Source organism: Xiphias gladius, chromosome 7 (assembly GCF_016859285.1).
Source record: "Xiphias gladius isolate SHS-SW01 ecotype Sanya breed wild chromosome 7, ASM1685928v1, whole genome shotgun sequence".
NCBI classification, from domain to species: domain Eukaryota; kingdom Metazoa; phylum Chordata; class Actinopteri; order Istiophoriformes; family Xiphiidae; genus Xiphias; species Xiphias gladius.
Window position 1 is genome coordinate 20,366,172 of NC_053406.1, and position 25,983 is coordinate 20,392,154.

The 25,983-nt window shown below is 40.6% G+C and overlaps 1 protein-coding gene across 9 annotated transcripts in view; it reads left to right on the top strand.

The window, feature by feature from the left end:
• synrg (synergin, gamma) overlaps positions 1-25,677 on the top strand; it is a 40,962-nt gene extending 15,285 nt beyond the window's left edge. For 5 of the 9 annotated variants that reach the window (XM_040130364.1, XM_040130369.1, XM_040130370.1 and 2 more), the window contains 14 exons: positions 448-693; positions 805-944; positions 3,538-3,662; positions 4,256-4,318; positions 5,955-6,914; positions 13,503-14,054; positions 15,434-15,597; positions 15,746-15,799; positions 16,474-16,570; positions 16,931-17,079; positions 17,936-18,046; positions 18,226-18,264; positions 22,490-22,522; positions 24,503-25,677. In XM_040130364.1, the coding sequence (XP_039986298.1) occupies positions 448-693; positions 805-944; positions 3,538-3,662; positions 4,256-4,318; positions 5,955-6,914; positions 13,503-14,054; positions 15,434-15,597; positions 15,746-15,799; positions 16,474-16,570; positions 16,931-17,079; positions 17,936-18,046; positions 18,226-18,264; positions 22,490-22,522; positions 24,503-24,634 (2,865 nt within the window). In that variant the 3' untranslated portion in view covers positions 24,635-25,677. The remainder of the gene's footprint in view (positions 1-447; positions 694-804; positions 945-3,537; positions 3,663-4,255; positions 4,319-5,954; positions 6,915-13,502; positions 14,055-15,433; positions 15,598-15,745; positions 15,800-16,473; positions 16,571-16,930; positions 17,080-17,935; positions 18,047-18,225; positions 18,265-22,489; positions 22,523-24,502) is intronic. The other 4 variants (XM_040130367.1, XM_040130373.1, XM_040130365.1 and 1 more) reach the window with 3 other exon arrangements.
• Positions 25,678-25,983: the final 306 nt, after the last annotated feature.

Below are 25,983 nucleotides of genomic sequence, written 5' to 3' on the forward strand. Positions count from 1 at the left end.
TTGTCAAAGATTTATAGCTTAATTTTTAAAGATTTAAGTAACTTCCTAAAACAGCTGGACATCGGAATTTTTTATCAAATGTTACCCGAACGAGAGTGAATTGTGTATTTGTTGGGGCCTATTTTTAGCAGTGGCTTAATACACATTTGTTGCTCTAGTGAGTATTTACTGCAGCAGAGCGATGTATTTGGGACAGACTCAAAATAAACTACACTGGCCTTGTTCATTTGTAATGGGGCTCATTGTTGTGTTTTTAATAGTACATGGACAACAATGGAGGTCTGTGGAACACTTAAAAGACACAGTATAGCAGGCTTCGGCTACACACAATACATTTTAGCAGGATCAGTTCATTGTTGATTTTGTTTTCTTCACTGGATTTGTTATTGATATTGAAAACATAAATATCACTAGTTGTAGCCTTTAAACCTATTTCCTTTGTTTCAGAGTGGCCTCCCAGCAATGAATGTGGAAATCCTCAGTCAGTTCCCCTCTCCACCAGTGCCCAACCTGCCGGCCCTGGCTATGGCCATGGCGCCCGTCATGCCCCAGCACCAGCAGCCCATGATAACCCAGCCCCCAGTCTCCATGGCCATGCCCTCACCAGCACCACCAGTCATGGCCATGACACCTGCAGCACCGGCTCAACCGCCCACAAACACTAACTTCATCGCCACCTTCCCTCCAGCACAGGTAACATAGCCATGGTTTCAGTCCGGCCTTTTCCTGGACGCTTGTTTCGTGCCCTGATTACTGTAGTTAATTGTAACTCATATCTTATTAACTAACACATTGTTGGCGCAGGGGACCAAAGCAGATGACGATGACTTCCAAGACTTCCAGGAGGCTCCAAAGGCAGGAGCAGGAGACCAGGCCTTCACTGAGTTCCAGGGGGAGTCAGGAGGAAGTTTCCCCACCACCATAACACCTCAGCACCAAAACAGGTACAGGGTGTGAGTGCTATGGAGACACTGAGTTTGCCTAAACGAGTAATTATTTTTTTAAATTTAAATATCACAGCATGCAATTTTAATTTTAGCCAACATGATTAACAATGTCTTAAAGTGGCAGTCTCGAAGATTTTCATTTAAGTAAAAGTCTGTTAAGTCAATATCTATCGCCGATTGAGGTAACAAATTGGTGATTGAGCCTGTGGCTGATGAAAATAGTACAATTTTTATATATTTACAGTATTAAGAACTGGGAGTTTGTGGCGATATTTCTGGAAAAAATGCTGTTTTAACTTACTACTAATGCAAGTTGAACATTTCCTACTGGTGCAGATTCACATTAAAAGCATTTAACTGGTGAAACACAAGTCGAACTTTTATTACGCACACCTCCAACTTCTCAGCCAGGTAATCAGCTCCTTTCACTCTGCCCTGCTGTTCTCACATGTAAGAGGCATGGGCGTTTTGTAATTCTCTCTCTTTCTCCCCTGAAAACATACACTCCTGATGTGTATGTTTTCATACACATCAGGATTTTTTACACTGCCAACAAGAATTCCCCAGTCTGAGATCGTTGTCTAATTAAATGAAAGAACTGAAAAGCTCTTGTTAGGTTGCCAGCCTGATGTGGCAGGCATAATTTGTCTTGCTGAGAAAGGGCTTTGAGGAAACTAACATTTGCTGGAAAGTGAGCTAAATTATTCCCCTTAGTGCTTGATTCTTGTATGTTATCAAATGAGCAAATTTAGCAAATTAAAGATTTTTATGCCTGCTCATCTTTGTTTTTTGTATCTCACAGAAGCAACAGAACATAAGTCAAATTGTTATCATGTTTAATCCATACAAAAACCGAAGTGTAAAAACAATAATTTATGTTTTTATGGGGAATTATGTGTCAGACTATTTCTTGGCTTGTCTTTGATGGTTGTCTGGCAACTGCTCCCAGCCAAGTCCAGCACATAACTACCCATAAAATTGCGTTTTTGTATGGATTAAAACAAATAAGATATGACATGTTAATTAGTGAGCTGTTTCCTACTCTTTGTGTTTAGCTAAACATACTGGCTTCTGGTTGTAACTTCATATTTACTGAAGCTGAATGCCATCTGGTAGCAAAGAGGCCCACTCATCTTTGCCTAAATTAAAGGTGTATTGGTTTTTAAAAAAAAAACAGCATAGTTGTTTAATATGTCAGGGAAACCTTCCTCACAATCAGAACAAAACAATGTCAAACATCGACAGACAGCTGTGATAACGGGACAAGACATTAGTTAAAACTAACAGATATTTACAGTATATGAAGGTAGACAAATACTGATATATGACCCACCTCTGTAGCAATCTTTGCAAATGTGATTTGGTCTTTTTTTCATTTAGTGTTTGCCTGTATAAAACAAAGATATACAGACGGGTGACAAACCATTATAAAATGTCTTACTAAGGTGTTGGGCCACCACGTACTGCCAGAACAGCTTCAGTGCTCCTTGGCTTTGATTCTACAAGTCTCTGGAGCTCTACTGGGAGGATGAACACCATTCTTCCAAATGATATTCCAGCTCCCGCTGGTGGAGAGTGCTGTCTAACACGTCAGTCTAAATTCTCCCATAGGTTTTTAGTTGGGTTGATATCTAGTGACTGTGAAGGTCATAGCATATGATTCACATCATTTTCAAACTCATTAAACCATTCAGTTACCCCTCATGCCCTATGGATGAGGGGGATTGTCATTATTATTGATTTTGAGTGACTCTTCCCTCTAAGGGGACAAGTGGACCCAAACCATACCAGCAAAATTCCCCCCCACGGCATAACAGAGCCACCGGATCCCCTCAATGTAAAGGTCAAGCATTCAGGCCCGTACCGTTCTCTTGGTGTGCGCCAAACATGCATTGTGGAAAACATTGTGGAAAATATGGTGAAGGATGACTCATCATGTCCCTTTTTTTTTCCACTTCCTCTTCTGTTTTTCCTTATATATCACACTAATGCATGAACATCATGGTCATCAAATGTATCGACCACAATTTGAGACCCTATTTACTGATGTTTTTCTCATAGATCTAAATGCAGATGTCACTTTGGTCACTGTTCCTATTGAAACACTAGCCAGCTGAGCAGTCTTTGTGACTGAAGCTCCTGCCATCCGTGCCCCAACAATGAACCCTCTTTCAAAGTCACTTGGATGTTGTCCTCTTGCCATCTTGACACAAAATCAGAATAAACTGGTCTTGCTCAGTATTTTTATACACGCCACAGAGCATGATAGGATGTTAACTGCTTAATTGTACCACACAGTGCACCTGTGTGGGAGCATCTGCTCACTGCTCCACTTATTTATTCAGGTTTTTTTCCTTTAATTAGTCAACCATCTATGGATAAAAGTTCCCTCAGCTTGCATCAGCATCAGTCACTGAAATGGTTAGTAGAATGACAAAGCTTTTGACAAAAAAATAAAACTGTGACTGTGTGTAAAACTTTTGGAGCCTAGGGCAAATGTTTAATCAGCTCAGGCAGCTTATGAGGATTAAACTCTACTATTGATCCTCACTCTTCCTGATGCCTGACTATAGCTATTGTGTCCCTGCAGCGTGCCTGCCATGCTGACTCCAGTGTCTGGTTCCTCCACCGCATCCGTCACATCCTCTGATAAGTACGCTGTCTTCAAACAGCTGTCTGTGGATCAGCCTGCAGAGCCTACACCTCATGCCTCAGGTACCTTCTACATACACCTCATATAGGGTTTATGGTCTGTTAGAAACATTGTCTGCTCTCCAGCCAGATAAACCTTGGCAAGAAAAGATAAAGTAGGTTAGGGAAGGGAATAATAAATATGATCTTCAACGTTGAAACCAACACAGCAACACATAGAATGACATCCCTCCTGCTACTTTATAGCTAAGTAACTGGCGAAGCAGAGACACACCATCACCTCAGATGTCTCTTCACTCAGCTGAGGAATAGCTGAACCACTCTTTTTGCAGATTCTGAAATATTATCTTTTCCTGTCCACCTAATACAGCATTTTTATGACTTGTAATGTAATATTGATCCCTGAAGGTTACCTTCTGCAACTTTAAGTCTTGTTAAACTTGGGAAACTATTTCAAAAGCAGCTTAAATGATAGCCCCTGCAGTTTCATGGAAGTTTTGTTAACTACTTATAAACTCAGTTCTTCTGGACGTACATACATAGAGAAATGGTGTGCCATAGGAAACTGCAATACGGCAACGCCTGCCTGCCTGGTAAATGTGTTGTATGTTTTGTTCAAGCTTTACCGATTTGTTTTTTTATTTTTTCTGATCCAGATATTGGAGACAAATACAGTGTTTTCAGACAGCTTGAGCAACCTGCTGAAAAGAAACAAATTGGTAAGGAACTCAGTCACACATTCAAGACAGCGCTGTGGCATTTGCGAACATATTAGCAAATCCATTGTCCTTTCTCAATACATTTTTGGGTATTGCCGTGTCAAATCCCTTTTGCCTCTTCACCAAACAACAAAGGGGACATATTGGGCTCTGAGATGGTCCCTGTAAGCAAATGGCTAGAGGACAGGAGAGACCCTGTTGGGTGTATTTTGGTTGGAATTTGTAGTGAAGAGAGTGGCGTTAGTGTTAGATTTCGTGTAATTAAACACTGTATTATAAGCTGGGTAAAGCTGTCAGGTCACTATAATGCCATGTAAGTATTGTTCCATATTTACACCGTATCTTGTTTTGCAAGTCTGCAGTGTTGATACCAGTATGTCTCCCGTCCCTGTTTCATTAGAACAGTTTCCGATGGGGACAGCTCTTACAACTCCAGTAAGTTATGCTTTGCAGTGACCTTTCCTTGGCATTGTCAGGCTCCATCTCTTTAATGAGCCCATTAGTTATCTCTTTTCCACCGTACACCAGCAGTGTGAACAGATTCTCTATTTCAGTCTATGCATATGTTATACCACAGTTGATTCAACAGCTGCTAAAACTCAAGAATGCATTCTGACTTTTTTCTGTGTGGTTTATATCAGCATCATGTTGCATCATTTTGAGAAAAAAAGACTAAAAACATTATTGCTGCCGAAGTTTTTATAGCATATATGGAATTTTCTTATTGCAAAACATACCCATCTTAACTAGTAATTTCAGTTACTATTGAATCTTTGGACTTAACCTTTCTTTAAAGAAAAAAAAGTTAAAACTATTATAAGATTGTTGCAGTTGATCTTGTAAGAATTGTATCTTTTCACAATTTTTGCACAAATCAGAAAAACATTATTTTTATTGAACTTTGGCTCACAATTCTTTTCAGCTACACCTTATTGCATACTCTGCCACATTCATAAAAGATCATAGCACTTAATTAGTAAAAGTAAGATGTATAAAAGCGGATATAACTATCCCAGAAGAAAAAAATCAAACCTTTGCAGTTACATTAATTCCTGGGTTACACACATCTAAAAAAAGTTGGGATCTTAGTTATAGTTAGAAAATTAAATTTTCACTGTATCTTTCTTATTCTGCTTTGCTTAAAAATTTACTTGACACTTCTAAAACTAAAAAAATGCCGTAACAGCGGCAACTGGAAGCAAGTTCACCTCTATCACTTTTCTGGGAGAAGTTTTCACTTGGAAAGTTGAGGGGATTCTCAGATGTAAGGAGACAAAATTACTTGTTAAGATGGGCCTTTTTTTGCAGAATGGCTTTTATCATATTCTGTTTCAGTTTGAACAGACTGCATGGTAGTGGAGACGTATGTGTCTTTAGATTATGTAGTTTTTTTGTGCAGTGATGTTTGCCGTTCTTTGAACACTCGGCAGCCCACAGTTCATCTGAAGACTGGAAGTTGAGCATTCACAATGAAGCAGCGGCAAACTAATCCACCCACTTCATTTCTTGTAGGATTATAAAATGAAAAAATCATGGCTGTCGCAGCTGAAGGTTTTATGTCTGATATCCCATTACGTCTGTCTGCCATTTTAAATGTTGTTTTTACTGATCGTGAATTGTTGTCTTTGGTTCACAGGGGAAGGATTTGCAGATTTCAAGTCTGTCAGCGCTGATGATGGCTTCACAGACTTTAAAACCGCCGACAGCATCTCTCCACTAGACCCTTCAGAACAGGCCAAAATCTTTCAGCCTGCCTTTCCCTCTGCTTTCCCAAACTCTCAGTCTCTACAACAACTACCACAGCAGCAGCAGCCAGCAGTGTCTCTTTCTCAGCCCAAAAACCCCCTGAACATGGCCGACCTGGACCTTTTCTCTTCTATAGCTCCCTCTGTTCCTGCCCCCACTGAGACAAAACCCATTACCTTCCCATCTGTGTCTGTGCCCCCCTCTTTAGCGCTCCTACCAGGTGGAGCTAAACCTCCAGTGGGAGGGGCAGATGATTTTGGTGACTTTGCTCTCTTTGGCTCCTCCTCTGATTCCACTCATGCTTCAGCGGCAGGCGGAGCTGCAGCAGCGCCTCAGGACGACTTTGCAGACTTCATGGCGTTTGGCAGTTCTGGTGGGGAGCCTAAAGGCGAGAGCAGCGTGGGGGTCCAAGAGGAGACCTCCACTCAGCAGCGGGCTCAGCAGAGCTCAGACAAGTACGACGTATTCAAACAGCTGTCTCTGGAGGGAGGCCTTGCCTACGATGACACCAAGGAGAGTGGCGGTGGCTCCTTCTCTTCCCTCAAGAGCGACACGGACGACTTTGCCGACTTTCAGTCGTCGAAGTTCTGCACAGCACTCGGGGCATCGGAGAAGACTCTGGTGGATAAGGTGACCGCCTTCAAACAGGCCAAAGAGGACTCCGCCTCTGTCAAGTCCCTTGACCTCCCGTCCATCGGGGGGAGCAGTGTAGGAAAGGACGACTCCGAAGATGCACTCTCAGTGCAGCTGGACATGAAGCTCTCAGACATGGGCGGAGACCTGAAGCACGTGATGTCGGACAGCTCTCTGGATTTGCCGGGTCTTTCGGCCCACCAGCCCCCTGCTACAGGTGAGGAACTAGTGCGTTTGCTCTGGTGAGGCCCCGTACGGTTATACGCAGTATTAATTCCAGGGCCAGCAGTGGCCTCTCCTCCTCATTGCCCACTTGTGACCAACAAACAAGGGGTCAAAGGGCAAGTAATGAGTTTAATATGCTCAAATACAGAAGACAGGCATAGCACTACATGAATAACATATCATATCTTTCATTCTACATTTCATCATTCATCTCATCATACTTATTTATTTATTTATTTATTTGTTTGTTTGTTTGTTTGAATCTTAGTTTCTCTTTTATTTCCACATTCCCCTCCCTCTTTGTCTGCATAAATTATTATTATTGTAATGACAGAAAGGTCCAGGGCCCTATTCCAGAACGCGGGTTAAGTGAAAACTGTGAGTTTGTTAATCCCGAGTTGAAGGAAACTTTGAATTTAACTACATCTCAGTTACTGTGGTAACTTACTCTGTGAATCTAACCTGCTCACCGGCAGGTTTTCCTCAACAAACCCCGAGTTTCTCTCTGCCTCCTCCTGTGGAGCCTGAACAAGCTGCCTGACATGCCGTTTCATTTCCTCATTCATACGGTTGATTTCAAAGCGCGTATTGGAGCGTGTTAATTTGTAGAAGTTTACGTTGGGATAGGATTAAAATCCCGATTGGACATTAGACTGCAATCTCTCAGCACGTCTTCACCCTCAGCTCAGAATAAAAAAAAAAATCTATATGTGAAGCTTTAGACACACAAGACTCTGATCAAAGAATAATCATTACTCAAGGTGTGTGATTGGTTGCACTGATGTGACATTCCTGTCATAGTGATCATATTGTAGATTATGTGATATTTCTGGGTGATGATGATTGTAGTGCAGCTGAAAAGACTTTAACATTTAAAGACTAGACTAAATTTAGTTTAAAAGTGAGTCTTTGAATGTAGGCTGCATATAGTGTGAACTTCTTTTAACAGCATTTCAGTTACTGTATTTACATTTACTACATGTTGAAATATAGTCATTAAATGTTGTTGAGCAAGATTTTTAAATGCAAAACGGGCATCTGAAAATTTACAATCGGTTTGAACCTGGATGCTTTTTCGACTGCAAAACACCAAAATCATAAGGCTGTTACTGGGTCAGACTTTGAGGTTACAATCACAGATCTATAAACTTATTTCTTATCTGTTTGATTTATATTTTCATCTTCTGCTGCCACCAGAACTTTGTCCCTATCAGGTTACAGCTGAATAAATATATTTGAAAATTTAATCTAACAAACAGTAGGATTCCAGCACTTTATCATCCATTGAGGAAATTAAAGTCTGCTAAATGTGGTCTAGTGGTACACACTGAATAAAATGTAACAGTGTTACCTCATTGACTCTCTTGAGAGTCAAGTGAGAAGAAGGAGTGAGAGAAAGATAAATGTGCATTGCCACACATTAATCTTTCCAGTTCCACTGGATCAAAATGGAGGCTCTGCTCTTTATTTACCCATTGCCATGGTGAAGCGCACGCAAGCACTTAACTCAGAGTGAACCGCGAGGTGATTTGAAATAACTCAGATCAGCTGTTCTGGAACCAAAAACTCTGAGTTTCCCATCTCAGGGTTAGTGAAGTCAGAGTTCAGGGTTAGGTTCAGAGCTTGTTAAACCTGCTTTCTGGAACAGGCCCCTGGCCCATATATCTATTTATTTACAAATGATGAGTGCCTGGTTTTGATGTGTTGGCAGTCATAGTTGTAGATGAGGTCCCCGCTTGCTGTCTGCGTGACTCGGATAAGCTCCCTGTTTGTTGTGTCCACGCTGCAGCGGTAGACATCGCACTTCCCTTCAGTGTACCTTTTGCCTCCACAGGCGTGTCTGTCTGTCTGTCTGTCCGCCTGTCTGTCTGTCTGCCTGTCTGTCTGTCTGTCTGTCTGTCTGCGAGCGCGTGTGTGATGTTGACGTGTCGTGCAACACAAACAGAAAGGCTGAATTGAATACAGACGAGTACAGGAGGGTGTTGCGGTGATGATCCTCTTCTTTTTTCTAATCACAGGTTTCGCACAATAGGCTGCAGTTTACCAAAGGCATTATCTGTAAGCCATCGTTCACCTTTTTAACTGTTGACATTTGGTTGGTACTGAATGCACCAGATAATACCAGATTATATAATTTTGGATAGCTGAAAATGAAACGTTACCATAAATAGGAAATTCCGCATGCAGCAACAGCAAACAAGCTATTTTGAAATAGATTAACAATGATTTTGTGTCACAAAAGCAGCTGAGATGTTAGGCACAATATACCTGGATGCAGTACAATTTTTTCAGACCATGGTGTTTGAATGTGAGCGTGTCAGCTATTGTATTACCTTGCAGTATTTTCAGACTTGTCATGCAGTAGTATTTGGATTAAATAGCCCCCTAATTATGAGATGTTTCTATAATAGCGTGTTGGCTTTTCCTCCCCTACCTCACGTCCATGAAAGTGGAGTTAAAGTTTACCCAAAACTTGTTGTCGGGTCATTTATTAAAAGGAAAGCAAACTAATATCTGTAATGATCAGTTAACGTCCATGTCAGTGCTCCCTCTCCTCTCCTCTCCAGTGCTCATCATTTATTCATTGAGCATCTCACCGTCCATGTCATGGCTCATGTTTCACAGAAAACATTCAAAACCAACGTTTACTCTAACTGCATCTAATCTTTGTCAGATGAAAGCCTTGCAACTCAGACTTTTGTGATTTTCATTTTTCAACTTTATTTGAGTATTTTCAGTGGCTTGAGAAAGTCGTTGACGAGGAGCTCACCTGACAAGTCGGCCACTCACATGTCTGCATGGATGTTTCTCAGCTTTAAGTATTTCATCATATCCGCTCATTATCAGTATCAGTACCATATCATTTCATCAGAGGAATTCCTAATTATCTCCTTGACCAGAGGAAATCATAAATGTAAACATCCCCATTGCCTTATTTCAGTTACTGTACAGCGGTCAGATTTGGTTTAACCTGAACAGGCCCCTCTCTACTGAGAGTAAAACAATGTGTTCAAACAAACAGTCCATGGAGATGCAGCTAGACATTTAGGCTGCTGCTGATTGGGCACAGAGATGGTGCCCAGTCTAACATCAGTACATTCCTAAAAGCTTTTACGCTACTACAACAGCTGCTCCAAATTCCCCTTTCAAACTTATCTGCCGTTCTCGTTCTTGGAGAGCTCTGGGACAAACCTGTCATTAAAGTGTAGCAGGCCGAGCAGTCTAAGCACCTCACCACGCTTTGCACTGTGTTTCTGGACATGTACGTAATCTTAAAGAGACAGTATTTCTTTTCAGAGGTTCCCTTTGAGTCTGGAGCACAAAAGGAATCTGATTTTCTTTTTCCTTTTTTTCTTTTCTTTTTCTTTTTTTTTTTACCATTCTCTGTGATATTGCAGCATGAATTTATCGTGTGTGGCTCTACGGTCTGGCTCTCTGAGAACATAATGAAGTTAGTATTACCCTTCCTGCCTTGCTTTTTGCTGCAGTGTGCCTGCCTTTTCAATTTGTGAAATTGACAAGAACGTAATACAAGATAACCATTTTATGCATAAACGTATTGCAAGTTGTTTTTATCAGAAATGTATACATACAGATTTAATAGTGTATTTTTATTACAGGAATATGAGCTCTTATTTTGAGACTAGAAAGACTCCCTGATCTTGTTGTGATTTGCCAACTGTGTAAATTAAATGTAGCCGACAGTATTTAGTAGGATTCAAATGTCCATTAAAGTATTTTAGGTTAATGTTCTGATCTGAACATTGTTGTCTTGAGAAAATAATGATGTGCTATTAGTTAGGGGATTATAAGAGTTTGTGCACACTAGCCTGTTTTTGACAAACAGTCACTGTAGCAAGAGAAAAAGGATACTGTCTCTTTAAATCTGTTTCCCCATCTGTGATTGGATGTGATTAAGGCCCTCTCTGGGATGTCAGGTGTAAGAATGGCCCTCTTTGTTTTCTGTAACCCTTTGAGTGCTTGACCAAGATCACGTCACATGTTTACATGCAGAGTAATGCAGATATTGTGATCTCCTCCCCGTTTTCTGTCTGAATTAAACACCAGGACTTAATTTCATAATTGACTAAATGCATAAAGAGCCTCTTAAATTGTGGCTTTTAAGTTCTCACTGCTCCGACAGTGCAGTTTGTAAAAAACCTTCTTAACCAATTTTTCCCCTCAGGTCCTCAAAGGGTTAATGCCTCTTGCCTTGAGCTTGTTCTTTGAATCTTCTTTTCAACCTGGCTTTCCAAGTGTTCTGTATTCAGATCTTTTTCCAAAAAACACCTGTTGCTATACATCCTAATATTAAAACAAAGTTTGTCATCTCCCCAGAGTTACTGATTTTAGTCTGTGAATGTGCCTTCTCATCCTGGTTTCTGCTTCTATTTCCTCAGATTATCTTTGTTTTACCTTCTCGCTGTTTGTTTTCTTCCTTTTCTCCTGACTCTGCATGCCCTTGTATTCTAAATGACTGAAATCTAATTTTACAAGTGTTAGTTTGACAAACCTCTTGTAATGATAGACCTCTTTCACAGTACTTTGTGACCTTTCTCTCTTCCTCTCTACTCATGTTGTCGTAATAAATATTACTGTTGGTATTGCTGAAACGCGTACCGTCTTATTTTTCTCCTTTCCTTTCTTTTTATTTTTGAGAGGCCGTAAAGCACAGCAATAGATCCTTGTCAATTTCACAAATTGCTTTTTGTATTCGAGGGTTCTGTCATGCAAAATAGGAAGGGCTCAGCAAGGTGGATTTGTGTGTTTGTGAGTGTGTGAGAAACTGAGGGAGAGAGACCTAAATACTAAAGTGTTGACAAATGTGTGCAAACTGCGTAGATGTGTCGGTTAGTATTAGTCATAAAGTAAACTGATCGCAAACCACACAACACAGTGTAAGAAACAGAGCGGACATAATGACAGGGAAGATCTTTTCTTAATGTTGCTGTCATAGACCAAATCCTTCATGTTAAATTGAGTATAAAGAGATCAGCTCTGATTATTGTTAGGAAAGCTGTTTGTCACAAATGAGAACAGAATAGAGGAATTGTCTAGTACAAATAAAGCAGCGTTAGTGTTTATTGTGTTTCAGTAAAATGGTGGCAGTAATTTTGTTTGCATAAACATGATTCAGCTCAGACATCAAAACAACTTGTTTACCCTTCTCGAGATAATTATTTTATTGAACATAATTCACTAAAATGTGGGTGGGAGGATGTATTACTCCAACATAGTATATATTACTGTAAACAACATGAATTAGTCAGCTGCTAGTATAATTACAATGCAGTTGCCATCAGAAATGTGTTGAATAATAACATCTGTGCTTATTGCTGCATTTGTTTTCATATTTCTGTGAAGTGCAAAATATGGGGAGGGGGTACTGTACAATACATCTGATCTCATTCTTGCCACGTTTGACTATGCTGTATCTGGGATACAAGTAAAGTTACAAATTAGTATTTTCTCATTTACCTGTAGTGACATCTGGCAGTGAAGATAGTTTTGGTTTTATCTGCACACGTTTTGAAAGATCTGCGAGATTTCGGCCTCAGGCCCAGTACAATGGAGGTTATTCGTGTTTCATTTGACTGAAAAGTTACATCTCAGAGATTCAATAGAAACATCTCTTCCCCAAAACCATGTGCAGGATTCTCTGGATGTTTTCTTAGGGCATGTTTCTTAGGTTGAGAAAAGTAACGATTATTTTCATTCTTGAAAAATCTGATGATTATTTTCTTGATTAAGTGATTAATCCATTAGTCAGTGAAACATAAGAAAACAGTGAAAAATTCCCATCACAGTTTCCGAGATCACAATGTTCCGTCATTAAACGTCTTGTTTTGTCTGACCAACGATCCACAACAATTTACTGGATCTACTATTGTATAAGACAAAGAAAAGCACCAAATCTTTTCATTTGAGAGGCTGGAATTAGAAAATATTTGACATTGTTTCACTGTTTTCGATTTAAAAATGTCCAAAATCATTAATTGATTAGCAAAATACTTGCAGATTATTGTCAAACAATTATCACTCCATTAACAGACTAATCGTTGCAGCTCTAGTTGAAAGTAGTTCCAATGAAAACAGTCCACAGTGAGGTATGTAGATTATTCAGTGTAACTGGGATATTGTTTTTAGAAAGAGATGTTTCTGTTCTTTCTTGTGTGTGTTTGTGCGTGTGTCTGCGTGTGTGTGCGCGTGTGTGTAATTTTCAATCCTGTAAACATAAATTAAACAGAAAAAAGAAAATTTCATTCACCTCCCTCTTGTTGGGGTGGAGGCAGAAATGTCAGAGACAGATATCAAACCTGGACAAATAAAACTAGAGGTAAGTGAAAAAATATGTTGTAGTAATTTAGCTGAACTGACCCTCTTAAGAGTCTCTGTGGTTTTTCTCGACACCTTACTACCACTAGAAGGAAAGAGACATCACTTGAACTGCAGATACGTAACATAGTGGTAATCCAACAGAAATCTAAATCCCTCATCCAGGTTCATTAATTTACCTCTTATCGTGACAGCATCTGTGCTATTCCTGGGAACCACTGGTATGTCTGTGTTGTCATTTCAGAAGGAGATGACATGAAATTTGACCCCTTTGGGACGTCGGCCCTCAGCACCCTGACCAGCTATGACTGGTCAGACCGGGAGGAATGTCTGCCCGGTGAAGTCAGAAGACCGCAGGGCTTGGAAGGAACTTCCCTTCCATCCTTAGTCCCAACACAGAGGAAGGAGCCGACCGCTAACGGCACCAAAAACATCACAAACAGCTCCATAGCGAAGATCACCACCTCCTTCCCCACAGAGGATGGCTCATTGACAGATGTCAAGTTCGAAGCCTTCGCTGACTTTAGCTCCGGTAACCACGGCGGTGTCGATGACGAGGACGACTTCGGGGACTTTGCAAGTACTGTTTCTGAAAAGTCGGACTCGCCCGCTGCCGCTGCCGAGGTTGGCTCTGAGGGAACCCAGAGCGAGGCCCCGGATGAGTTTGGCGCCTTCCAGGGGGACAAACCTAAGTTTGGGAAGTCTGACTTCCTCAAGGCCAGTTCTCAGGCCAAAGTCAAGTCCAGCGAGGAGATGATCAAAAATGAACTGGCAACCTTTGACTTGTCTGTTCAAGGTGAGTCACAGTTATCATGTTGATCCTTTTTGAGTTCAAGTGCAATTACTTTCATAATTGAATTATCTCTTGGCCAATCAGTCTAGAAGTGAAACCAGAAAATTACCTGGCAACTATAATGGCAACTAGTTTTGTAATTGATTTTGTTTCATGTAAAAACTCTGAACAACTCTAGTTGAACCCTCTCAAATGTAAGGGTTTTTTGCCTTTGTCTTCTTTACTCACTGTAAATTGAACATGAATGTGTTTTGGATTGTTGATAGGGAAAAAAAACACATTTGAAGATGTCACTTTCGATTCTGGGAACATTTGATTGGCAGTATAAACCACTTAATCAATAAAATGATCTCCAGATTAATTGATAATGAAAATAATCAATTGCAGCCCTAAATCACTTGCCTATCACAATTTACCGATCTGAAGATAATGTCTTCAGATTGGTTTGTTTGTCTGATGAACTGTTCAAAATCCAAATGCATTCAATTTACAAAGATATAAGGCTGAAAAAAACCAGCAAATCCTCACATTTGAGAAGCTAGAACATGTAAACTTGTGCATTTTTGCTGGACAAATTATTTAGAAGATCAATTATCAAAAACGTTTACTGATTTTGTAGATGGAATGATCACTTAATAAGTTAATAAGTAGTTTCAGTACGAAAATGTGATGTTAATACCTAAATTTGATCAAACTTGACATGTTTTTAATTGAATCCCTGACTCCACTGGCCAACTCTAAACCTTTGGCCATAAAATGGCACAACACTCTTCTCAAGCATCTTCTCCCTCCTCCAGCCTCACATAATAATAGGTCCGTCAGATCTGTAATGAAGCTCTCAGACGTTAGATGGCAGTGTTGAGATGACAGCTCTGCTCTTATGGCAGTGACTGGGGGTGGATTACCTTTGTCTGGACAACAAACACACACACACATACACACACTTAAGCACTAACTGGCAGCCCCACAGGAATGGGCTGAGTTTAGCATGTGTTTGTGCCTGTGTTTGTTGTGGTACCCTGCCAGGATTTGTTCGTGTGCGAGTCCCTATGAATAATTTATACCTGCATATTTGTGTCTCTGTTTTATACGTAATTATTGTTTGTCACAATTTAAGTATTTACTCATGCCGTCCTTGTCAGGGAGGAATTAGCTGCAACAGAATGGAAGTATAATGATTGCAAACAAACAGGTGTATATCTCAAAATGAGTCATCACCATGGGTTGCTGAATTGATTAAGAACAAAAAAAGTTTATAAATGTGTTTGGTGTGTGTGTGTGTGTGTGTGTGTGTGTGTGTGTGTGTATTTAATTAACATGTGTGTATATATGTGCATCTTTAGCATTATTTATTTCCCCCTTCTTTCCTGTCTTTGCCTCAGGCTCCCACAAACGCAGTCACAGTTTGGGTGAGAAGGAGATCGGGCGTTCGCCCCCATCTCCAGCTCCAGAGCAGCCCTTCAGAGACCGATCCAACACCCTGAGCGAGAAGCCCGCCCTGCCTGTCATCAGGGACAAGTACAAGGACCTGACTGGGGAGGTGGAGGTGAGGAGGGGCGCGGTGATAACTGCACTAAGTGTTAGCCACTGGTTAATAACCTCCCGATTTCAGCAAAATGCACAAAATTTTCCTCTGCTCTGTTCTGTTTTGCCTTCGTGTTCATTTGAGATAATTATGTGCTGTGTTGTTTCAGGAGAGCGAGCGCTACGCGTACGAGTGGCAGAGGTGTCTGGAAAGTGCTCTGGAGGTTTGTATTTGTTTGTGTCCTGTGTCTGACCTTGTGGATTGGCAAGATTTTATCGTGAGAGTGACTATACAAATGTTGTAGAATAATTAAGAAAACCAAAAGGCACTGAATTGTTTTTCAACCTGTTGTTACATCTAAGGAAAATTTTTATATCACATACATTTTGGGACAAATTATTTTCTTTATTCCTGCAACTTAACTTAAGAATTTAGATTTAAAACAATTTTACAGTTTCATCCTCAAAGCACACTTGAAGATGTGACAGGTGCGTTGGAAGGAAACAGAACTTGAAATTGGTCATATCGGACCAACATGTCACAAATTGATAAGTATTACAACATTAAGGGAGACTAAGCGCAGGAGTTTAGTTTTCTCATCTCCCAAATTTATAAAGAAAGAAAAAAAAAACTCATCTTGGTGGTGTCAATCCCAGAAAAAGTGGGCAGTTGTGTCTTGGCCGAAAACTGTTTTTTGTCAAATCACGTGGTGGTGTTATTTTTTTAGGGAGGACATCTCAAAAAGTAATAAACATTGGTGAAGACATAGACTCTTAGCAGAGGTTATAAGTGTGACAAAAATGTTGTGTGATAATGATGATTAAACATTAAGATGAATTATGATGAACAAAAACAGTATATATGCCACAACTCTGGCGTCTGTCTTCCCACATTAAGGTCATCACCAAAGCTAACAACACCCTGAACAGCATCAGCAGCTCCTCTGTCTGCACCGAGGTCATCCAGTCTGCTCAGGGCATGGAGTACCTGCTGGGTGAGGAATCGCAAAGCACACACACGTCACCATAAACAAGCCAGTGCTAGCTATACGTTGTGAACAAGAGGCTGTTAAAGAACCCTGTGTGTGGCCTTACACCCTCTGAAGGACAGAGAGACAGAGAGGACAAGGTTAAAACGAGCTCTGGTGTGATGGCTTATATCCGCCTGGTCTGACAAGGTCCTGCACCTGTATTGTGTTTCTCTGCCTTTAATGAGCTGTGAGTGGCAAACATGTCACAGCGAGGGACTGGACACAGTGTGCCTCTTGAAAATGGAACAAAAAGAGCAACAGAACAAGTTTTTAAGATTTTTCTGCCTGTGTGTTTTTCTTTTTTTTTTTTTAATTCTCTGTCAGGTGTGGTGGAAGTGTATCGCGTCACCAGACGTGTGGAGCTGGGCATCAAGGCGACAGCAGTGAGCTCTGAGAAGCTGCAGCAGCTGCTGAAGGACATCAGCCGTGTTTGGAACAACCTCATGGGTTTCATGTCGCTGGCCAAGCTCGCTGTAAGATACTCGAAAAAATATGAATCTGCCAGAGCACAGGACGTTATAAAGCGCAGCAGCGTGCAGCTGCTTTGACTGCCTTCTATTACCACCCAGACGTGTTTAGACTTTTAGATTTAGGTATGAGAGTACACATGATAATTGAGCATTGAAGGTCAATTCACAATAAAAAGGCTGCCAATAACAATAATGAAATGTTAGTGAATCCAGTATTGTTGGTCCATTAGGTTAAAATCAATGATCCATCGATTTGGATGCCATGGAGCTGGAGCCTTTTGCTAGGCCGGTGTTCGGATCAACAGGGATGACAAGGACTGTATAGATTTATTTATCCAGCTGTCTGTTAGTGTCTGTTACAACAGACAGAGAGTGTGGAGGACTGTCCTGATCCACAGAGCCGGCAGAGGAGGAATATTGTTTTCAAAGTGCAGAAGATAAAACTGACACAAAAATGGAACTAATGTTTAATTGAAACAGGCAGGTAGTTTTAAAGAACACAGATATATGTGCTGGTATTGTTTTTACTCTGCATAGTAGAAGTCAAGCCAAGTCTTTATAAAAGGTTGCTGACGCTTGGAGATGTTTACCGTTAAGCGGACCTGCTCTCACTGGCATTGTTATAAGAATAAGAATGACTACATTTCCCTCTTAAGCAGGAAGTAAAATTGTGTGTGTGTGTGTGTGTGTGTGTGTGTGTGTGTGTGTGTGTGTGTGTGTGTGTCTGTGTGTGTGTGTGTGTGTCTGTGTCTGTGTGTGTGTGTTTGTGTTTGTGTGCGCGCGCGCGTGCGTGGTTTCGTGTGTGTATGCGTGTGCGTTTCGTGTGTGTGTGCGTGCGGGCGGGTGTGTGGGTGTGTAGCCTGATGAGAGCTCCCTAGATTTCTCCTCCTGTATCCTGAGGCATGGCATCAAGAATGCCAAGGAGTTGGCTTGTGGGGTGTGTCTGCTCAACGTCGACGCTCGCAGCAAGGTTTGTGTGCACACGCACGCACTCACACACACACACACACACACACACACACACACACACACACACACACACACTCTCTCTCACAGACTAACTGTTAGTGGATACATTTTTGCATAAATAATGCTGTGCCCATCCACAGCGGATAACTGACATTTCTTTGACTTTGAAAAATTTTGCAGAACAAAGAAGAAAGCACTATTGGACGTCTCTTTAAACGAGTATGAAAGTCAACTGTCAACAAAATCTCATTCCACTCTTTCGTACTGTGGGCCTGGGGGTCCTATTCTCCTCTTACAGACGAGCCCAGCGAGGGGGCCAAAGTGACAGGATTCATGTCTTTCCACTGCTCCTTTCTTACAGGCGAACAACAGTTGTCTGCCTAGAAACACACTGTAACAGATAGAAAGCATCAGACTGTTCACCAAGCCCCACCAACCTTCGTCCCTGTCAGGGTTTTCGGTGTCCCACAGCTCAATTATGGTTTACAGTGATGACAGTGGCAGATTTACCACTCAAAGTTCTTGGTAACTTTTGACACAATGGTCCCTTGATTTCTGTTTGAAATAAAGGGCAGCTTCCCATCGCTAGCCAGTGACCATGGATTTTTGTTGGCTGAAATGACAGTTAAACTGAGATTAACTCCATGAATTGGTTGAAAACACTCTCTGGCTGACTTTTTCAAGGGTTTTTAATTGTTATGTTTCCAGCTCACTGGTTTGAGGTTTGCATACCTGATGTCATGAAAGACTATTCTAAAAGTAAGCATCCTCACCAGCTGATGATCCGTGTCGAAGACTTGTAAAGAAACAGAATAGTTCTTGTATTGCAGTTTGGAGCTAGTTAGTCCTTTCCCAACAGCATGTTTCAGTTTTAACGTTACAAGAGAAAAGACTTTTAGTATGAGAACTAACCAATGTGTTTGGCAGATGTAACCCTATTTAAGGTAACATCAGCTGTAAAGTGTAAACTTCCCCAAATCCAATAAAGAGCAGGACAGAGCTGCTAACATTAGCCTACACTCTGATATCATCCAGGACCAGCTTCCGACACAGTGGATAGACTTGCATAGACGTGTCAGGCGTGCTCTGCCTAGTTACGGTTGCTAAGCTATTATTGGACAATCACTGTTAGGAGGTGGGGTTTAGCAAACTGTCAATTTACGTCATTGTTGTCTCCCAGCTTTCATACTGACGGATGACTAATAGAAAGTGTCTAAGGATAATAACGAGTGCTCTTGCAATAAGTGAGAGAGGAGAGTTGTCACTTTGGCCCCTCAGGGTGGGTTTTCGCTTTCTGGGGTTGGTTCTTCATGGTCACAAAGGTCGTCACTTTGTCTTGGAAGGGCTTCATTATCTGTTCTTTCACCTCCATCTCGAGGCTGCTGCTCACCTTGCAGTTTTGAGCTGAACAGCCATCAGTATTTCTGATAACTGTTCAGTTATTAAATCTGACTAGGGCACTATGTGCAGAATTGCTGTATGTCCTTATCCTCGCCAACGGTGGCTGTGATTTTCATCGACGCGGGCCATTAATGGTATTCTCTGACCCTGCGGTTTAGAGGGCGGGATGGTGGTGCTGATTGTTTCTCGCGTTCCCCCCGCTGCTCAGCCAGAGCCAGATGGATGGTCCAGGCAAGATATGGCTGACTGAGAGGCATCTAGGCTGCGAGCAGATGTGGCTTACACATTAGTCATAAGCAGGGAGTACAGCTGATAATAGACCTGAACGCACACAAACGCTCTCTCTCTTACCTCTCACTCTTGTGTGCATACAGGCAGGCTGAAATTAATGCAGTTTTATTTTGTCTCTGTGCCACTAGCATGAGATTAATAACCCATCTTTTAATTACATTTTTGGCAGAGCCACACTGGTTAGAATGCATAGAAGCCAAGTGGAGAAGAGCAGCCCCTCAGAGTATAATGACGTGAAAAAACGCCTCTGGCTTCAGCAGACAGCACTGATTGTTGCGTTGTCCTTTAGTGAAGAGGCACTGATTTGTTTTTCAACCAAAGGTACAGAAGGGTGGAGATGTTGATGAGCCATCCAGTGGCATCAAAGAAATGTGAAAAGTGCTTGACAGCTTAATGGCTCCTGTTCACTTCACGCTGTAAATTTTAATCTTTCAAATTATTTTTTCAAAATTTTTTACCTCTTGTTGATACAAATAAAGCCAAAAAAAATCACATTGTCACATTAAGTCAGAATTGAAATTTTCCACAAACGTTTTCATTCTCACCTTGCTGCTGCTGGACCAGCAATTCTGGGTGGGCTGCACTTTTGTCATCTTTTTCTTTTCCTCAGTTGAGGAGGCAGGGATGGGCGACCGGCAGCTGCTTCATCTCATCGCAGTTTGTGACTTGAAGGCAGCAGCAGCAGTTATAAGTTTTATCATAAGTGATACTTTTCGACTAATGATGCTCCAGTTCCTCCATTAAATGATAAATGCTAATTTGAGCAATTACAGGGAGAAGCACTGGAAAGGATTTTAAGTTGAATAATTTAGCATTTCTGGCTATTTATATTAACACAGGTTTCTGAAGTGCCTCAAAGATTGGGGATTGATTATTCAGTCAGTGTGGCTTCGATAGCGGTGCTGATTTGAGTTTAGTTCCGAACTTTGACAGTTTTTTCTGGGAATGTTCCCAGCTCCTCCACATTTTATTTTCTTAAATCTTTTGTTAGGTTGCCCTTTTGTTAGGTTGCCCATCTCTGTCACAGCATGCTTATTGCGGTTAGCAGGGTTCCTACACAAATAAAGAAAGAATTACTTGGACAATACCAGGCCTCAAAAGTCTGGGAATTGACAAAAGAACAAAAAACACATCACAAGTCTTAGATTTTCTAGATTTCCCCCCCTATTTTTCCCTGTAAAGAATATGTCTGAGCTGCAGGAGAATCCAGTGGCTCATACATGTGTTGTGGTCTCAAGCGCTGCAGCCATTACTGGGGTGGGAGAGTCAGTGACAGCATCTCCGCTTTCACTGACAGTGAAAGCAGAGATGTTTAAGGTTAATCACAGTCATTAGCAGATGAAGGTTGTCTGTGGCAATGTGGATGTTATTTAGTCTTAAAACACTAATCTGAAATTGGTTATGACACAGGCTTTGGGAAAAAAAACTAATTTTGAAGTACTGCTTCTGTCCATAGTCCACATTAGGTCATTAAACCCAGCAGGACGCTAGTTTAAGATTTAAATCATTGAACGTCATTATTTTTTTGCATTGCAGTCAGAGGAAATGTTTATGATAATTAGAATCAGAATAGGTCTGAAATTCCCTTTTTTTTCATTTTACACTAATCTAAGGATTATTTCATCGATTAACTAACTTAGAAATGTCAGAAAATAGTTCACAATTTTTCAGAGTCCTACGTAACATCTTCAAGTATGTTTTTATCCAAACAACAATCCAAAACCCAAAGATATTTGGTTTATTATTGTAGAAGATGGAGAAAACCAGCAAATGTTCACATTTTGGTTATTTTTGCTTAAAAAAGGACTTAAACTATTAATCAATTAACAAAATAGTTCCCAATTAACTTTATATCGATCAAGTAATCCATAAATCCACAAATCTTTTCTGCTCTAATCAGAAACAAATGACACTGTAAAAATAGAATTTTGGCCAGGAAACGTAGTAGGTTGCTCCGTTTTTAGTGGCTCCTGGTTGGTTCTTTGTCATCAAGCCGCAACTAGCAGAATTTTTTAGTATTGATTAATCTGCCGATTTTTGAAAATTGTTTGGCCAATGAAAATGGTCGAAACATTTCACTGAGCTGAGGATGACATCTTCAAACGTCTTGTTTTGTTCAACCAAAAGTCCAAAAACCCCAAATATTCAATTTACAATATATGACCAAAAATGCAGGAAGACTTGCAGAAACGCTTGTCAAAATAAATGCTGATTATCTTTCTATCGATTGACCAATTGATTAATCAACTCACTGTTTCAGCTCTTATTATTACCTTTATTTTGAGGTAGAGGGTGACTATACTTTTAACATGTAACTGATCCTGCAGGATGTACTGGACAGATTTTTTTTAGCAAAAGCGCTTAAAAAATAAAATACTTTACATACATCAAAGTGTTTTACGTGGGTCTACAAGTGATGCGGCTTGTCTGCTTCTGCCTACAACCCAGATTAGCTGTGATAGACTGCTACCATGAGCATAGTCAGCACCGACTAAAATCCTCAATCAACATCTTAGTTCAATAAAGGCTAATTCTCTTGAATTCTGAGAGAGAAAATGTGTAGGAGCCCTGGGGGTAATAACTTGGATTCTTCCACGTTTTCACCCACAGATAATCCGGTAAAAGGGAACTCTGTCCCGGTGAAACAGCTGATCTCAGTATTTGCTTGCTGCTCATTCTGTGCACACATTTTTCCTCGCTCTGGGCATTGCATGGATACTTCTCAACACGCTGACTCCTCTTATGCTTACAGGCATTGACTAAAGACACTGACAGGAGGTTAAGGGTAATTATGCCTCATTTATATTTTATTTCTTATGAAAATAGAAAAGCAGAGTGTAGATTCGGGGTAAATTTTAATATTATCTAATCAGATAGTGGCTCATTCTGAATCCATAACCCCTTTACATGCAGCTAAAGAGGTCAGGTGAATTTTATCTAACCAGCTACGGTTGGAAAGCATGAATTCCTGTTTCAGAGTAGAGGTACCAGTGGCTAAAAGATTTAATTGTCTATAGCATCAGTTTAGTTAAAACAAACTAAATTAGCCTACATTCACTGCCATGCAGGTGAAGTATAAAAGAAGTTGGAGAGTTTGAGAAGGAAAGGCTGTGCAGTGAAAGCAGGAGGTAATACAATATGTCATTGTGTGACCACCCTTTCATTTTGCATCCCCTCCCTCCAACACTTCCAGCATTGGCAGTCGTAAGTGCAGGTTTGTGGAAACAAGTGGGCCAGGGCACAAAAGAGCTCCGAAAGGAAATTGCTCTGCTTGAGAAATCCAAGTGTGTGAGAAAAAGCGGAGTGGAATGTGTCATTCAGTATCTTGAGAAAGCCCTTCATCCAGCAGAGCGTCTGTGCTGCAGACTGCGCTCCGGCAAGTGGAGATGTATTTGGCTAAATGGTGTGTTGTGGTTGGGTTTTTTTGTATGCAGTTGTTGCTTTCTGCATGCATCTCCCCTCTCTTTCTGTGTGGGAGGCTATGATTCACTGCACATGACTCATACCTCTCTCTGGCTTCAGCTCCAGTATTTCACCAGGGATGCAAACTTTTAAACTGCACAGCACAGATATTAGCATCTCCTGATTGCACACACAGTGCTACAGCAGGGCCCAGTGAAAATGCGCTCGGGGGGGGCTTGTCACCACATTTCATTTTCTGGACAGCCACAGTGCATTCAAATGTAACGTGGGAGAGTCATTAAAGTTTAAACAATAACTTCAACAAAATTTGAGATTTTCAGGCACAGAAAGCTTTTATGAAGCAACAGGCTGAAAACATGTTTTGACAGTGTGGAGATTCATGTCGCCCTTTTGTCTTGAGCAAAATAAATGTCTTGATCCATACTCGCTAGTACAGAGCATGGGCAATGATGGAAATCCCTGCAACCTTATCCTTTGTGAAATAGTATCACGGCAGCCCCTGGTGAATATTTTCAGACTCTTAACCTTGTCTTTTCAGATGAATAAAATTTCATAAAAGCAGAGATTCACAGGTTGTTGTGGTAGGCAAAGACAGCATCCCTGATGGAGTCAGAATTAATGAAATAACAGAAACTGCAACATCTTAGCCTGAACTGTCACAAAGGCCAGATTAATTTAATTGCCTGTAAAAACAGATAATAACCTACGGCGTCCAAATTTTTTGGAGAATTGTTTTGCTGTTGTAGCACCACCTTGCACCGTCGTTTTCGTTTATTAGAATCATCTCTGTGATGAAACACTGCACCAGCAGCTGCAACCAAAACTGAATTTGACTGCATATACTGTATGTGAAGAGATGCTCTGCACTGTACCTTTGCAACGTCTTAGCTTTCTTTGTTGCACTCTGCTTACAAAGGGCAATATCGACACACAATATGATCTTGTTTCTTCTTCAGCTTTCTTGTTCATTTGAGCTAGTTTAATGAATATATATTTGATAAAATTCATTTAAAAATGTGACTTAAAGCTTAACCATCACTTAATTTCACCAATCAGAGGCTACATAGACGGCTAGTTAGCGTCCAGCAGGACAATTATCTGGCTTACTTTCTCCAATATTATTAGATTTAACTGCTGCATTATTTATGTGGTATAACAAACTCAATTACTAAAATGTTAGAGTCGCAACATTGATGTTTCAAATATAGGAAACAGGACTGCAGGGGGGTGTAGACATGAGATAAATACCCTGCATATCTATCTCTCTTCCTCTTGTGTGCACAGATGGGTTTATTGTCTCCGTGAATCAGGTCTCTAATATTTCACCCACTCACTCTGACAGGCGTTCAACTCGGAGACGGACAACTTCAAGCTGCTGTACGGGGGCCACCAGTACCACGCCAGCTGTGCCAATTTCTGGATTAACTGTGTGGAGCCCAAACCCCCGGGCCTCATCCTACCTGACCTGCTCTGAGCTTTGGCTGCAGCTGCCATGGTAACGAGACACGGGCTAATCAACATCAGATAGGTGGAGCAACGACGAGGGCTCTCACCTTGGACGGAGAACAAAAGGACATTTAAAGTCACTGGATCCCTCTGTATTTATTTGTTTTTTATTCTAAAATATCCCCTTTGTCTCACTTTTGGTAAAACTCTGCTCTCGCTCCGGCTGGGTTCATGTTGGTCTGTCGGTTTGTTCAAATTCAGAGCCTTTCTCTAAATATTTACCACCCATGGTATTGTAAGCCTTTTGTTCTTCCATGTAAATCACCTGAAACATGTATGTCAGCTGTATACTGTAGGTGATATTTAAATCTATGACTAATAAAATCTATGCTTTAAAAATTATTTTAGAAAATGATTATTGTAGAAAAAAAAGTCAATATTACTAAATCACTTGTCAGTGACTCATATTTAAATTATTAGGTGTGCAATATCCTTAAAAAGACTGGCAGAGCACCTCTGTAAACATTCTGAGTTTTTAATGTCACTTGCTGCTTTGCGTCTATTTGAGAGGAATTTTATTCATGACTCGCTTTATTCCCACTGAACCAGAGCTGTTGAATCATAAGCCTATTATTGTACTTGAATTACATTTGTTTGGCAGGTCTGTTTGATGAAACTCTGTGGCTGTTATATTTTTAATATCTTTTTGAAAATCTTTAACATCAAACCATCAATGCTGTGCTGGAAGCCAGATATCTACCTTTTTATGAATTGTGTTGAATTAACTGCTTTGAATGTCTTTTGCACTGTTGGAAAGGGTATTTAAATTGTATTTTATAGGTATTTTCAGAGGGGGGGGTGTTTTGGGGACTTGAAGGGAACCATGGTAACGGTTGTGTTTTTCTGTCTTGGTGTTGTGTGCAACCAGAGCTGAAAGTCTGGAAAAAGTTGACTGTGATTCTGAACTTAAATTGCAGCAGCACTTTTTGTATATATTACAGTGTTATGCTGTAGCAATGCAAATATGACTGACTGTAATGTGAATGTGATGTAAATAAATGAGTATGCATACAGTTTAAAGTGTCACAGATTATTATATTGTTCAGACAGTATAGGATCACAAGTTTTAAAACAAAACTTGCATGTACATTAAACAGTGTTACTGGTTACTTCAGTTGATTGGATTTGATTGATTGCATGCCTTTACACGTTGAAGCCTACCAATTTTTTAAATCACCCTTTCCAATGCCAAATTGTCAACAGTATATGAAATGGTGTGGATAGTTTAGGCTAGCTTGTGAGATAAACGTACCTAACCCAATTTAGCCATTTTTTTCCTGTTTCATTGATTTGAAAAATCTATTTTGATACCCCAGC